This window comes from Onthophagus taurus, chromosome 1, assembly GCF_036711975.1.
Source record: "Onthophagus taurus isolate NC chromosome 1, IU_Otau_3.0, whole genome shotgun sequence".
In the NCBI taxonomy this organism is placed as follows: domain Eukaryota; kingdom Metazoa; phylum Arthropoda; class Insecta; order Coleoptera; family Scarabaeidae; genus Onthophagus; species Onthophagus taurus.
This window is the reverse complement of record NC_091966.1, coordinates 35,146,270-35,160,984: the sequence shown is the minus strand read 5'-3', so window position 1 is coordinate 35,160,984 and position 14,715 is coordinate 35,146,270. Positions and strand designations below refer to the sequence as shown.

Here is a 14,715-nt window from a genome sequence, read left to right as displayed (position 1 = left end):
GGTGCAGAAGTTTATAGCAAGAACTTCTGCTTGGAAAATTGTTAAGTCCGAGCTGAGGGGCAATTTGATGTGGCTATTTGGTCCACTGATGCCCATGCCTACTCCAGATCTTACTGTCTTTGAAGCATCGGTGTACCAGGCTAGGGCTCCTTTATAATTGACCTAAGTAGAACTCGAACCTAGAGAAGCTTTGATTATGATATGCTTGCCATTATTACTTTCAATACAATTAAGCAAATTTATTGACTCTGGCTGTATTTTTTACACAGATCTTCGAAGTACGTCGCACATCTCTAGTAGTGACGGAACGGATTTTGCGAAAAGAGGGATGCCGGATATCCGGCATATCTATCCTGCCATTATGGATATAATTTCTGCTACATTTCTGAAGGGATGATGGCAATGTACGGTATTGCCATGTTTGAATAAAAATGAAATTAATAAGAAAGCCGATAAGATATATGGTTATTTGGATCCAAGATACAAAATGAACTTTTTTGATGCTGATTTAACCAACGAAACAACTCTAAAAAGAGGATACTTTAATTAATAATTGGCGATATTTCCACAAGGATCCTTAAAGAAATTAATATTATAGCGAATTTTGAAAATTATCGGTGAAAATTGCAACATCGAAAATTTTATCAAAACTTCAAATATTGTTTTCTCAAAAACTAAAAGTTGTTTTTCAAAACGGGTTGGTTCATTGGAAAGAGGACACTCTTATAAACACTTTGGGAAATTTTCATAGTCATATTCCAAGAACTGGATTTTATACGAATTTTTAAAACTTTATCGGCGAAAATTGAAAGATTCGAAAAAATTGTGGATCATTTCAAAAATTTATTTCACAAGAACTAAAAGTGATTTTTCAAAACGGCTTTTTGCATTAAGAAGAGGATACTTTAATTAATAATCGAAAGTGGTAACAGCGACAGTTCTGTTAGTAATGAATGTGATCATGAATTACAAGCGAAGAGAAGAAAAATAGACGAAACTGCAACAAGAGATTTTATATATCGTATTGGGATTGTTACAGTGAGGTTGCTAAAGACAAACCTGATATAAATAAAGTTGTATTGGTTAGTTAGCAGACGGTTACTCAGTTAGCAAATTAGGTTACTTGGTTAGCAGATGGTTAGTTAAACTGACGAAAAAAAACTGTTTATAATACATTTACATCCCATAATATAAATATGGCCTTATCAATGTGTATATTTCTTGCCTTTTATACCTATTTTTGCCATAAAGACAAACACAACGTATTTTTTTTTAATTTTCTTTTCATCATGTTCAAAATAATAAATTTTTCTTTCAAATTAATAATATAAGGAGATATGAAAACGAAAATTGTCTTAATCATTAATTATATCAAATACAACAAACTATAATTTTTGATTTAAAGCTAATGGGATAAAATTTTCCATTTCTCATAAACATTTTTATTTTTGTATAATTTAAAACTAATTACAATCGAATTTATTTTGATTCAATATCATTAATTCTTCCCCATTTAAGTCGTTCCTTTTTAATTTCTAATTTTAACCAACTTGGAACATACCCATCAAAATACTGCGCATTAGGATATGGTAAAGGCGGTTTTGGAGGTTTAAAAGGATGAACTTCTTTCAATTTTTTCGCCAAAAATTCTTTGTTGATTTGTTTTTGATCCCTATACTTATCCAGATAGAGATTAAACGGTTTTCTAAGCGCAAACCATTCTTGTGGCCTAATATATGGCGCTGGAAAATCATACTCAAAAATGGGTTCTTTAATATCTACAAAAAAAAATTTAATTTTAAATTTGTTTTAACATAATTATTAACGTTAATTACTTAATGTGTTATGAAAAAAATTTCGTAAACTTTGATCCCAATCTGATTGGAAAAATGATAAACCGGCTGGTGTTAAAGCATCTTGATGTTCGCGATAAAATTCTAATGTTGAAAATGTTCTTTGTTCTAAATCTAAACATTTCCCATCTTTTTTTAATAATTTGTAATCGATTTTTTTATCTTGTTTGTATAAAATGAAAATGTAACGGTGATAACCAGTCCCTTTTGGAGGGAATGGTTGTAAATAATCATAAACAAGTTCTCCTTTTTCTATGTTATTACCAGGAATATTTCCACTAAAATAAAAGTTTAATTAAATACAATTCAAGACAGTAAAAATAACCCACATAAACCAATGAACATATTCAGAATCTTTTTTTGTTAAATGCCCATCTGGATTGGTTAAGATTAAAGTCCACAAAGAATCTTTCTCAGATTCAAAATTAACCAGAGGTTTATTAATTGCTTCTACCGGTTTTACATTATTCCCATAATACACAGGGATGTGCCCATTTTCGTTCTCATAAAGTATATTTATTGGAACTCTTGGTATAAAATAAGCATCCCCAAATAAATGGTCATAAATTCCAAAATGATTTGCTATCGCCTTTATGTGTTGAGGACCATCAGTTTCTAACCAATCCTTTTTTGATTCATCAAGATTCACCAACACTAAATCAAAAATTACAGGATTCGTTAATTATTAAAAATAGCATAAAGAATAAATTACATTTTTTATTCCGAGATAATTTTTCTAAATTCTCGTTTTGTTTATTCGCTTTAACCAATTCGATACGCTTTTTAAGAACTTTGGCTCTTAATTTTTGCGGCGGCGGAAGTCCAATATCAACCTTAAAGTATAATTCTGGATCCTTATAATTTAACTCTAAAAAACATAACCTCTTTAACCTCAAATTATTGCACATTTATAAGTCACCTTGTAGCCTTTGGTCTAAAGTTCTTGCAACTCCAGGTGGTTTTCCACGTAAATGATGTCCCGATCTTATCGCCCCATTCAAATTTGAACATATTTTTGGATTAATTGATGAAGTGCATAACTTCCAAATTGAAGCAGCCATTTTTAGTTATTTTTGAAGATTTTAGGTTGGTATTGGTTTTTATGGTTTAAAAATTTGATGTGTTTTGTGTTATCTAAGTTATAATTTTATTTTTAATATAATTAATAGTTATAATTAATTATATTAGTTTATTATTTAAGTAATTTAATTTTCACAAAAAACAACAGAACAAGTTTTATTTAAATTTATATTTTATTATGAATTGGGTAAAAAAGGAATCTCTAATTTGACATTTTTATCAATGTCAAATTTTTAGGTTACATTTTTGAGATATGAATTATATTTTTGTAAATATAAAGGTTTTTGTGAATACTTTAGGTAATAATTAGTTTAATAATACTAATAAGTTAATATATTAAAAAATTTAAATTTTAGAACTGCAATGGTTTTAAGAAAGAAATGCAAATAATTAGCATAATCTTGTTGATAATTCTAATAATACAGATGATTAAAATAACATTTAAATCTAAACAAACCAAGTGACGTAATTTTCGCCGGTAGCATAAACCTCACTGCGCAAATGCAAATCTCAGCGGTCCTGCGAACACCTTTTGTACACCCAACTTTTGGAGTAGGTTAGTCAGTGGTCGACCGTCTGCCGACTACGTAGTCTGTTTTGCGGTGCGGATCTTTTAAATCCTACCAAAAGAAAAGTGTCACGTTGTTATTTATTGTGTATTATGTGATGTGTAAATGCATAAACTTAGAACTCGAAACGTTTCGTTTTGCAAAAGAAAGTTGTTAATCTTTAATAAAAAATGACTGAACTGATTGTGTCCCGCGGGGATACGTTTCCCCGGTCCTTCCTGGATACATACCGTTCCAGTAGGACGAGCGAACAGTTTTATAGCGATTTAAAAGAGAGCAAAAGCGATGAACTGGTGCTGCAAGGATCCGAAGATATTCCTATTTCTCAAGAGATTCATCATGGTCATTCGGATAACCTCCTTGATTCTTCGATCGCCTGTTCCTCCTCTCCTTCCGAAGGGGATTTTGTTGAAAAACCTGAAGTTTTGTTACCTAGGAGCCACCGGAGAAGACCACCTACCGTTTATGATAGGGTTGATCCTGAGGATAGTATTAGAGATATTGTTACTGAAAATGATTTTTATAAGTAAGTATTAAATTTCTACAGAAAATTCTTTTATAATTATTATAATTTCCTATTCGAGGAAACCCCTAACTTTCGATTTATTCGATTCCCATAGTCCATACAAATATAATCATGCATCTGTCTCTGTTTTTAGCATCTGCAGCAGATGCATGAACTCTTTGTCACTGTTTATGAAGGACGAAGTTTCCAACGAATTTTATTTTTGGAGCGAATTCATCCGGAAGTTGAATTAAAATTTTTAGTTTTACTATCATTATCTTTTTTTAAATAAATTTCCCATTTCAAATGAAAGTGAAGGGTGAAAGGTGAAATTGGTTAAATAACGGGACCTAAAACAACTAAAAAAAATCTTTGGGGATCTTGCGTAATCCAATTTTAGTCCAATCTAATCCTTTTTGGGATTAGAATTCTTAGATCATCAGAAATTCAATTACCATTATAAATATAGGGAAACCTCGTTAACTGCGGGGGGTTAGAAAGGAGGCTTTTGCGGCTCAATGTTGTATTAGGTCGAGGTTGGTTTAATTTTGAAATCTAGCACAGGGGTAGCAGGTGCTGAGTCAATAAAATATGTAATATTACAAGCCATATAAAAAATGTTGGTTTAATAAAGAAAAAAATTTGCAAAATTTGAATTGAAATAACACCATAAATTTTATATTTGAATATTAATTATTTAATTTATGACATAGATGATGTCTTGCAAATTAATATCGTAACGTGTGCTTAAATAAATATACGGATATAGAATATGATACAGGATGCACGCAAAATTAACTAGGAAGGAATACGGTCAAGACGAGAATGAGTGACGATGACATATTTTATGAGGAAGTGCGAGATGATGGATAAATGTATTCCACATAATAACAATGATGAATTAATCTGAGGATCTATAACGTTAGTTTCCTCAATAAATAAAATGTGGATTCAAAGACCAAAAAAGAATTCCCCGAAGAAAAACACACAAGCCGTACAAAGTTTTTTGTTGGCAAATAGAGTATTGTGGGGTAGATTCGAACGTGGAGCACTTCCCGACAATTAAAACTTTTTACCTTTGAGTATCATGAAGTGCTTTCTACAATACAAAAATATAGAATGGAACGTAACGTGTTGAAAAACTTGACTTATCAATCTAGTAGTGCTTTTAAATGAGTCGTTATCAATTAGAAATATATGTCCTAAGCTACTCAATTTCGACTACATTTTTAAGGAAAAAAAGTTTGTTGCTTTTGTATGTATACAGTAGCTCACAGCTTATTTAATGCACTTCTAGACATAAATTATTAGACATAAATTAAAACCTAATTAGAATAATAATGTAAATTAAGTGAGAAACTTAATTTATAAAATTGATTTTAACATAGGCATTAAAAAATTAAAAATGGTGTTTAACTTATGAACTAATATTTACTATGGTTGGCTTTAAAACTTTTTTTTTATTTCCAAATAAACGCATGATTCCTAGCTTCCTTCGGGTGCTCAAAGTTTTGACTCTTTGCAGAAAAATTGTGTATTAGAATTTAGAGATCCTCGGCTCTAACATACATTTTGGTTCATGCGAAAAATGATCTAAAATTTGAGTTGTTTGAAATATAATATCTATGTTTATGCATCCTTCATATAAATGGCTTTTTACGGGCTACTCAATAATAGAAGTTATACTGGCGAAGCACGCAACGTATAATTCCAACTCTGCATAATTTCCTAATTCAGGAAGAATTAAATCTCGACAGCTACTTTTGGGATTGATAACCAAGAAATGTCAAGAGTGACAAATCCAAATTAAATGCGTCCATTAACTATTTGCGTCGGCTGAATTTTGCTTCTTTGGTACTAAAATCGATATCGTCACCAGTCTTGTTGTTTTCTTATTTGATATTTAAACTGTTGCAAGGTAACTAGCCTTAGCTAGTCATTCACATGACGTGTCCATGCCATATCATTGTCTGGCTTCTATTCTTTCCGCTGTAGTGTAGACTCTGTTTATGCATCTTTTGATCTCTTTAGTAATATTTTATTCGCTGTTTGTAGGAAGTCCATTTCAACTGTTCTGATCATTTTCTTGTTTCTGTTCAATAATTGCCAACACGCTGTCCCGTATATCAATATTGGCTCGACGATGATTTCAAGGCTTAACGATATCATTTTTATTTTAAGAGTAATTTTATTCGACCATAGCAAAGAATTTAGTATTCTTTGACCTTGCTATACGAAAAATATGCTTTATTAATATCTTCCAAAAAGTTTTCTCTAGCATTTGGTATATTTTTTGATCATGAATGAGTTGGTATTCATGTTATAATTGAAAAAGCTTTTATTTCTGTTATAAATCAACTTGTTAGCTAACCTGGCATTTGTCTTGCCATTTAGGAGCTAAAACAGAGTTGGTGAATTGATATATAACCTCTCCTAATTACACGTTATCGTCAAATCAAAATAATGGTGGGTTAGTAACTCTGTCTCGATATTGTAAGTGAGTCTGGAAGTTGATGAAACTAAATTTTTTTGCGCAAAGCGAAGGAAATCTAAAGGAATGTTAAGGTTGGTGAACAACAACGCAAGATGGTGGCAAGAAATCTTAATAGATAATATGTAAGGGAAATCAACAACGAAACAAGATTTTTAGAATCCTCCAAAGTTTTCGGTCAACAACGTTATGAGATATAAGAGACATATTATACACTTTTGTTTGAAATACATTGTATGGATAAAGTGGGGTGAGATTTCGATATTCCGTATGTGTTATTCAACAACGAGGGCTCACTATTATCCCGTTGATCTCCATGTGACACCACTGCCGTGTCTCAGATTTTCGAACGTTTGGGTGTAAACCAAAAAACTAAACAAATCTTAACTCGATAAAAGTCCTTTATTTTACAATTATCAAATAGAGTGTGCGCATTTTTTTAAAGCTATACAAAACAGAATATCTCAAAACTCCTGCAATTTTGATTTTGATTTTTATCATTCATCAAAGAAATTTTGACAGAACGTAGAATTTGTTTAATGGATTTTTGCAAAAATTGTGTTCTTTAAAAAAACGCAAGAAAATTGCTCAAAAATTGTTGATAACAATTAAAATATGCAGTACAACAACAAAATCCTAGGTACTATCGAGTAGAAAGTAAGTCCTAGTAACTTTTCTTGTTTTGCTAATGCACTTCGCTTCGATATCGCACCACAGTAGTGTCCAATATTTGCATAATTAATGCAAATCTATCGTTGTAAATACCGATTGAGGTGTTCGTGGCTACAGTATTGCATTATTGTTTTGATTATATCCGAACCAAGTGAGAACACACAACAGGTCAGAAGATTTAGAGCTGATTTATGATTAAAAAGTTCCAGGGTATTAGAAACGCACCTTGATACACCTATAATGCACTCGCATAGAGCATTGAAAGAGCTGCGATCTAAATTAGAGCTGTTACAGATTTTTCCAGTACATGAAACTGCCACCTTTTTGTAGTGGTTTCCCTCTTTAAGCCGTGTGTGCCGAAATACATTTTTCAATGACCGGTGTATCGTTAGTATCCCGAAATTGGATGGGCTAGGCGATGTTCATAGAAATTTTTGTGTTGAAATCAATTTGTATAATCAATGTGAGTTGAGGGAATTGTTATATTTTATTCATACCATTCAAAATATTACCAAAGATAAAAAAGATATAATAAACCACATATTTATTGTTTTGTTGCCAAATGTACTCTGGAGAAGCAAACAAGGCAATAGATCTTGGTGCATTGAATGCAATGTAACTTGGATCTTCTCAATGTAATCTTTAGCCCATTAAGGACCAAGACCGTATATATACGCTAAATAAAAAGTGCCCCATAGACCAAAGCCGTACCTTCAAGCAATGTCGGAGACACGTGTAGGCACAAATATATATGTACCCAGTTTGTAAAGCTGTTTCGCCATGTGGGCCAGCATTATTCATAATTTTGACGGCGCAAATTCAGGATGTAAGATCAATTTATCACAAGTACTTTTGTTGACGTCATTATAGGTACATGAAATGAGCCAATAGAAGGTTTATCTGAATCATCATGCTTAGCTCTACAGCTTGTTACCTTAACAGTTCTTTCCAAACTTGTCCATCCCGCTCCTGACCTTCAGCCTTCTTAGATGTGAAGTTGTTTTTAAGCCCATAGAAGCGTTTGTTGGCTTGGATTCTTCTTTATTTTCTTACTAACCAAATTTTCATATATTCTGATATGTTTCCACCGTTAGCCTTTGCCACCATATACATACTTGGTCATTATTTTTTCCACCTCCGTTTTAAACCTTGTAAAAACCTTCATCTCGCTTTCTGTTCTCCCTACAATATGTATGCCGTCCGTGAATGCCCAGATCTGCGTTAACTTGTTAAATATTGTTCCCGATGTGCGGAATTTTTCATCTCATACTGCCTTTTCCAGGGCAGTATGAAAACGCAGAACTGAACAGAAAAAGCACAAAACATCACCTTGTTCTAAACCGTTGTGATCTAACTGTACAAGAAAACTGCCTGAGAGTTAAACGTATCATTGCTACCAGATCAAGAGGTATATTATTGAAAAAGGTCTATTTTCTGATCATACGCTATGTCCGGATTCAGTGTGTACTACAAGACCAGAATTGCACGAACACGCATCGCCGGTTCCTGATGTCCTGAAAGAGTAACATGTCACACACCTACGTCTATCTTTAGGATCTCCCAGCATTGACTAACTTTATCACCACTGTTACCTGATCCTTACTACAATTACCTGGTACAGAGGTTCAGGATTTTATGTTTCATTTTGAACATTTTAAGATATAAAAAAGTATTTGAAATCTCTAAATTCTTTTGGATAAACTTCTGAATCCGCTCAGTCATGATTTTGAACGATACATCAATTGGATTAAAGACACTATATTCTTATTGTTAAAACTTTTGAATTTCTCCTTAACTTGTATCAATCTGTAATGCAAGATATCGCCTTGTTCTCATACATAGTAAAGCTTATGCTGCTTTTAATTTGTTTCAATTCATCAATTGTCACATTAAGAACAATTTATAAGTAGTAAAAATCGGTAGTTATGTGACAATCACTAAAGATAAGGAACAATAACAATTTGTAACAATACAAATCAGTAACAATAATAAAAATATTATATTAAAGTAATGTTCCAAATGTTCATCATTAACCTCAATATATATTTCGATTTGTTTTCGTGTATCCTTGAATTTTTTTGCTGAAATTCAATAGTTTTGTTCGTAACTGTTTGTATCTAGTTGCCAACTCGGATTAGAGTTGTTCCAGTTGAAATATGTTCTCACAGTTCAACAGATTTGTTCGCACAGTTTAATACTGTTAAATCGCTTGTACTAACCTAATATTTTTCAGTTGTGAACATTATTATTAAATCCAAGAAAATAAACTTGGTCGACTTTCAAAGAAAAACTTGTTATACAGAGTTGAATTAAGAAGTGAAGAGTAAATTAGCACTAGAAGTATATCGTTTTTATTATTTCCCCTTCATTAATGGATATTGGAACGTTTCGTATTGTTAAATAAAGCAATCACAAAAGATATCTCTCATATAGAAATCTTTATTGGTGAATTTCAACGTTATCTACCATCTAGGGATTTTCGCAACGAATACAGATGTAAACCAGCGCTAGCACTAACCAGGTTTTAGTTTCAAAAAGAAACAAAACAATTTAGTACGTTTTCGATTGGTCTCGACCCTGGGTGAGGGTAAAAACTCAAGGGAGTTCCTCTAACATTTATTTGCTTTTATTGCAATTTGGAGGCTTAAAATCGATCTAGTCCTTATTTATTATGATCATTAATTTCACAACTAAGCATTTATTTTCAATTTGAACGATATTTACATTTAAAAAATTCGGTCAACATCATATCCATAAAAAGTTATAACAGAAAATTGTTACTAAAAGGTATAAATAATAAATTAGTCATTCTACAGGATAAACAGTATTCTCTATTGTTAAAGTTAATATTAAAAAAAAGTTTTAACTTCAGTCACAAACACCTATTCAAAACAATTTCATCCTTATCTAAAATCACAACTTCATTGTTTTAAACTTTAAGAGTCTATTATTAATTGATTTCGAGTACGTTGACCTTTAAACTCTATACTTATTCGCATTAAACCCGGGTTATTTTTAACAACGGTAAAATGTCTCTTCTTAATTCCTTTTCTATTTTATTTCATAATCGCTATAAGTAGTCCCCTATTATAATGGCGTAGTGTTGTCTTTTTGCGGTATTTTACAAAATTCCTATATCCAAAGCCAATTACTCCTCGATCCAACGTTATTCATGACTCATTAACTCTCACATTTCGCTTCGCCATTAGTTTATTACGACGATACGTGCATTGATCTGCACTACATTACTATGAGAGGGGTTTAAAATCGCTCAAAACATTTTCCTTTCTCCCCGAGTAACGATTTCGAAAATGGAGCAAAGAAAAAATTAATGAGAACTACGGAAAATGGAAATCTTTCAGAGTGATATATGTCGAGTTAAGATTTATGTTTATCGTTATAGATTGTTGATTGGAATTTGAGATTTAATTTCCGTGTTGATTTCTCCCATTTAAAATGAAAATTATTACAAATTTTACTTTTTTCTCCCCTGGTTGTATTTTTCAACAATAAATTCGTGATTAAAATGTTGGTTAAAGAGACTTTGAGACAGGAAATCAATATTTGGTCTAGATAAACGAACTCGGTCGTCTGTAACACGAAATGTGGGAATAGGATCGTCGAAATACAATCCATTTGGTGTTGTAAACTCAACACCTTTAAAAGCAAATACATATTTTTTTTAATACACATTTCAACATCCTTTCAAATCGATAAATTATTGGAGAGACTTGGCATATAAAATTAGTACCGACGTGTCGTTTTCGAAGCATTCTTTCACAATTCATGACCGTATAACCGTGAAATTAATAAATTAAAACCCCGGCCAAGACGTAAAAACGATCGTTTTCGATTGTAACGTTTTGTACCTCGTTCATTCGCCTTAAAGAATTTATTACATAACTCGTCGCGAATAAAATCGAAGAGCCGGGAAATTCAATGAAGCGATACAATCTATTAAATCAATCGTTTCCTTTCGTTTCAGATTTGTTCTATTCAAAAAACATTACGATAAGTACTTACATTTGAGTCAAGAATACGAAAAGACGAGGAATATAGCGTATTATTTAGAAGAAAAATATGATGAAGTAAAGGTAAAAAAAAGAATTTTCATGGTAAAGATTTGTTTGTTGATTAATTTTTTTTGCAGACTGAAAGGGATGGCTTGATACAACAGAAAGAGGAATTGGCGAGAAGATTGGAATCCAGCGAGAGTTTGGTGCGGGAAAAAGAAGATGAAGTTTTCGTTCAACTCGAAAGAATAGTTTTCTTGGAGGAACAATGCGATAAGGTAACGATTTAATATTTTCTTTTGTTCTTATTTCTTTGTTCCGATTTGAATATCATTTATGTTTATTTTTTTTGATTAATCTTTTTTTGTTCAAAACAATTTGAGACCTCCACGTCTTTCGTTATGCTCTGTTAAAAGGACGCGTGTGTCACGGTTTGATGGTGTTCCGAGGCACCTGTTTTTGACATTCACGGGAGTCCCAAGGTCAGTTAAGTAAACTCTTTGTTTAAAAGTTGTACTATTTACTATTACAATTCGATTGGTTTAAACAAATTGAGAAAATATTTTGAATTTAAAAAATCGTATCAATCATTAATTTTATTTTAATTATAATTAATATACATAACCTTGTTGGGATAATTTTAATCATACGTTTTCTAATGATAAAATTAGGCAAACACTGCAATCTATCATATGTAGCAATGTAAGGCCATATTGAGAAAATTTAGGTGCACAACAATTATTCTCCTTAGAGAGGAAGTTAAATGTCAGTATGTGTAAGAAAAAGATGTAGTTTTAAACTTTTATAAAATATCAAGCTGATTTTTACTTATATATACGAATTGTGCAAAGAGAAACCATTGTATTTATGCAACAATGCGATCTCGATATTTTGATGATTTTATACGTTTCGAGTACCTCTAAATCCACTATGACTACTTGTCATTGTGTTTGTATCTATGTAAATTTAAGATATTACACAAAAATCTTAGATATTATCGACGCTTTGGCCAAATCCAAAGACCAAAAACAAAAATAGTTTCAAGTACATTTCCAAAAACATTAGAAATGTACTTTTCTAATACGTACATTTAAAACAGAAACCTTAATACTATTGTAAGTAGAAAATTAAGCAAAAGTAATCCGTAATTTTCTTTTGGCTTAAAGTGGACAACCGCTCTTTGTCGAAAAAATCCTCTACTAAATGTAAAGAATTATGAATATTGTCTAGAACATTCTCTCTTGATAATACAAAGGTTTCAAGCTTTCTAAGATAGGAATAAGCTTCATCAAAAGTAGGCACAGCAATAAGTATTTCATTTTCAAGATTATCATCACCCTCATCTGATTCTGAAACAATAAGAACATTAGGTTTGTGTTGGTTCAAGAGTTTGTAGTTTCTGAGCCTGAGTCTATGTGGTTTGATTCTGTAGTTAAAATTACTTACAGAACGGATTCGAATATTTTATTCTTTGGAAAATTCGACTTATAGAAGTAAAAGTTGAAGAAATTCCATAGTAGTTCAGTTCGAGTTACAGAGAAATTCGAGTTAGTGAAGACTTAGGCCGGTTACTACCATCTTCTGGTTAAGCTATCTAAGGGACTATTACCACGGTTACGGCTATTTTACGCGCTCTGATTGGCTAGTAGATGGGTTTATCTATAAGATAAATTTAACTAAAAGATGGTAGTAATGGACCTTAGAGAGATAAAAACACATATGAAACCTAGTCAAACGTTTGAACTTATGAAAATTATTCCACTTAGACCCACTTTTACCATCCTCCTGATAAACTATCTAGAGGATAGTTGCCATGGTTACGGCGGTTTTAAGCGTTCTCATTGACTAAGGTCCATTACTACCATCTTTTAGTTAAATTTATCTTATAGATAAACCCATCTACTAGCCAATCAGAGCGCGTGAAATAACCGTAACCATAGTAATAATCCCTTAGATAGCTTAACCAGAAGATGGTAGTAATGAGCCTTAGAGTTGGATTTATCTATGGGATAAATTTATCAAGAGGTGGTAAAAGTGAGCCTTAGAGGATAATTCGAGTTACGGGAATTTCACTGTATACACAAAAGTTCGGAAAATGTTTTAATTTAAGTACGAAGGCTTTCACGGCCGATATTAATTAAACTAAAACTAGAACTAACACTAGCACTATCACAAGAACTAACACTAGACCAAGAACTAGAATCTTTCGGGTTAAGCCGTGCGTTTTTTGAAAAAATGTTTGACGTTTCGGACGACTTCGAACTTGTTTCTGAAGAAGGTTGCAACATGGCATCCGAAACGCCAAACATTTTTTCAAAAAACGCACGGCTTAACCCGAAAGATTCTAGTTCTAGGTCTAGTGTTAGTTCTTGTGATAGTGCTAGTGTTAGTTCTAGTTTTAGTTTAATGTTTTAATTGTTTTTCTTTTCTAAAATTACAATAAATGTTAATGTATTGTACATTAATGGATTCAGAAAAACATCTCTATCCAATAGCGTAAAGAAAAACATACCGACCAATTTGAAAAACAAAAGTTATAATCGTTTAAAATTGAAGATGGCCTTGGAAAAAATTTATTTGTAACGTGAATCATAGTATTTATAAAACAATTTCATTTGATACCTGAGTCATGAAAATCGGAATGTAAATAACAGAGTTACAGGTTGGGGCGTTTGTTGTGAGACACCCTGCATTAAAATTTCAATTAAATTGCTGATTAAAACAATTAATCTCTCTCTCTTCCCAATGGCGAAACAGCCCAAATTAGTCCGTGACCTTTATCTTTTCCTTTTAATATTGCCGGTCAAGAGCTTCTCTCTTCCAAGTTTTGAAGCTCATGAATCGTTGTGTGTCCTTCATCACTTTGTGCTGTCATCGTTTTCATGGTCTCTCTCTTGGTCTCTTTTCTTGAATTCTGCTGCTTAAGAGCGTATTGGAAAACCCAACCCAATCCATTGTAGTTTTTGTAATCTGACAAATTCTGACATAGGCGCTTCCTTGAACAGATGGTTAAGTTGTACGTTGTATCGCCTTATCTCTATACCGATATATTTCATTCTCCTTTATTGGACCAAAGAGTTTCTCAGTATTTTTTCTTTAAATACTTCCAGCTTATTCTTTGCGTTCTATGTCATAATCCACGTGTTATATTTATAGCGGAGTATAAGTCTAATAATGGTTTTATAGACTTTCATTTTTGAGTGTCTATGTATAGTTTTGGAGCAGAATACATTTGAAGGGCAAAGTAGGCTCTGTTAAATTAAATTGCTTATTAAAACAATTAATCTCTCTCTCTCCTCAATGGCGCATCAGTCCAAATTGGGCTTTGGCCTCATTTATCTTTGCCCCTAACACTGCCGATCAAGTGCTACTGTCTTCCAGATTTTGACCCTGACGAATCGTTTTCATGGTCTCCCTCTTGGTTTCTTTTCTTGCATTCTGCTGCTTAGGAGCGTTTTTGAAAACCCATTCTCCTTTATTCTCAGTACTTTTCCTTCAAATACTTCCAGATTATTCTTTGCATTCTATGTCA

At 32.2% G+C, this 14,715-nt stretch overlaps 2 protein-coding genes across 2 annotated transcripts in view; one reads left to right on the top strand and one right to left on the bottom strand.

Annotated features, from left to right (window-relative positions):
• Nucleotides 1-1,426: 1,426 nt before the first annotated feature.
• LOC111425741 (mitochondrial ribosomal protein L38) lies at nt 1,427-2,937 on the bottom strand. The gene is made up of 5 exons (XM_023059971.2): nt 2,773-2,937; nt 2,566-2,721; nt 2,183-2,507; nt 1,836-2,131; nt 1,427-1,778 (listed from the first exon to the last, which is right to left on the bottom strand). The coding sequence occupies exons 1-5, from the start codon at nt 2,912-2,914 to the stop codon at nt 1,480-1,482; spliced, it is 1,218 nt and encodes a 405-aa protein (XP_022915739.2). The 5' UTR covers nt 2,915-2,937; the 3' UTR covers nt 1,427-1,479.
• Nucleotides 2,938-3,394: 457 nt separating this feature from the next.
• Nucleotides 3,395-14,715, top strand: part of LOC111425754 (uncharacterized) — a 38,470-nt gene continuing 27,149 nt past the window's right edge. Inside the window, exons 1-3 of the mRNA XM_023059985.2 lie at nt 3,395-4,028; nt 11,156-11,264; nt 11,321-11,461. Coding sequence (XP_022915753.1) covers nt 3,673-4,028; nt 11,156-11,264; nt 11,321-11,461 — 606 coding nt within the window. The 5' untranslated portion in view covers nt 3,395-3,672. The remainder of the gene's footprint in view (nt 4,029-11,155; nt 11,265-11,320; nt 11,462-14,715) is intronic.

Excerpts from the sequence above, each read along its gene's own strand:
- LOC111425741 (XM_023059971.2), bottom strand. The coding sequence starts at position 2,914 with ATGGCTGCTTCAATTTGGAAGTTATGCACTTCATCAATTAATCCAAAA. Across the intron at positions 2,722-2,772 it reads TTTAGACCAAAGGCTACAAG|AGTTAAATTATAAGGATCCA; the intron begins GTGACTTATAAA and ends TATGTTTTTTAG. Across the intron at positions 2,508-2,565 it reads ATTATCTCGGAATAAAAAAT|TGTTGGTGAATCTTGATGAA; the intron begins GTAATTTATTCT and ends TTTTTGATTTAG.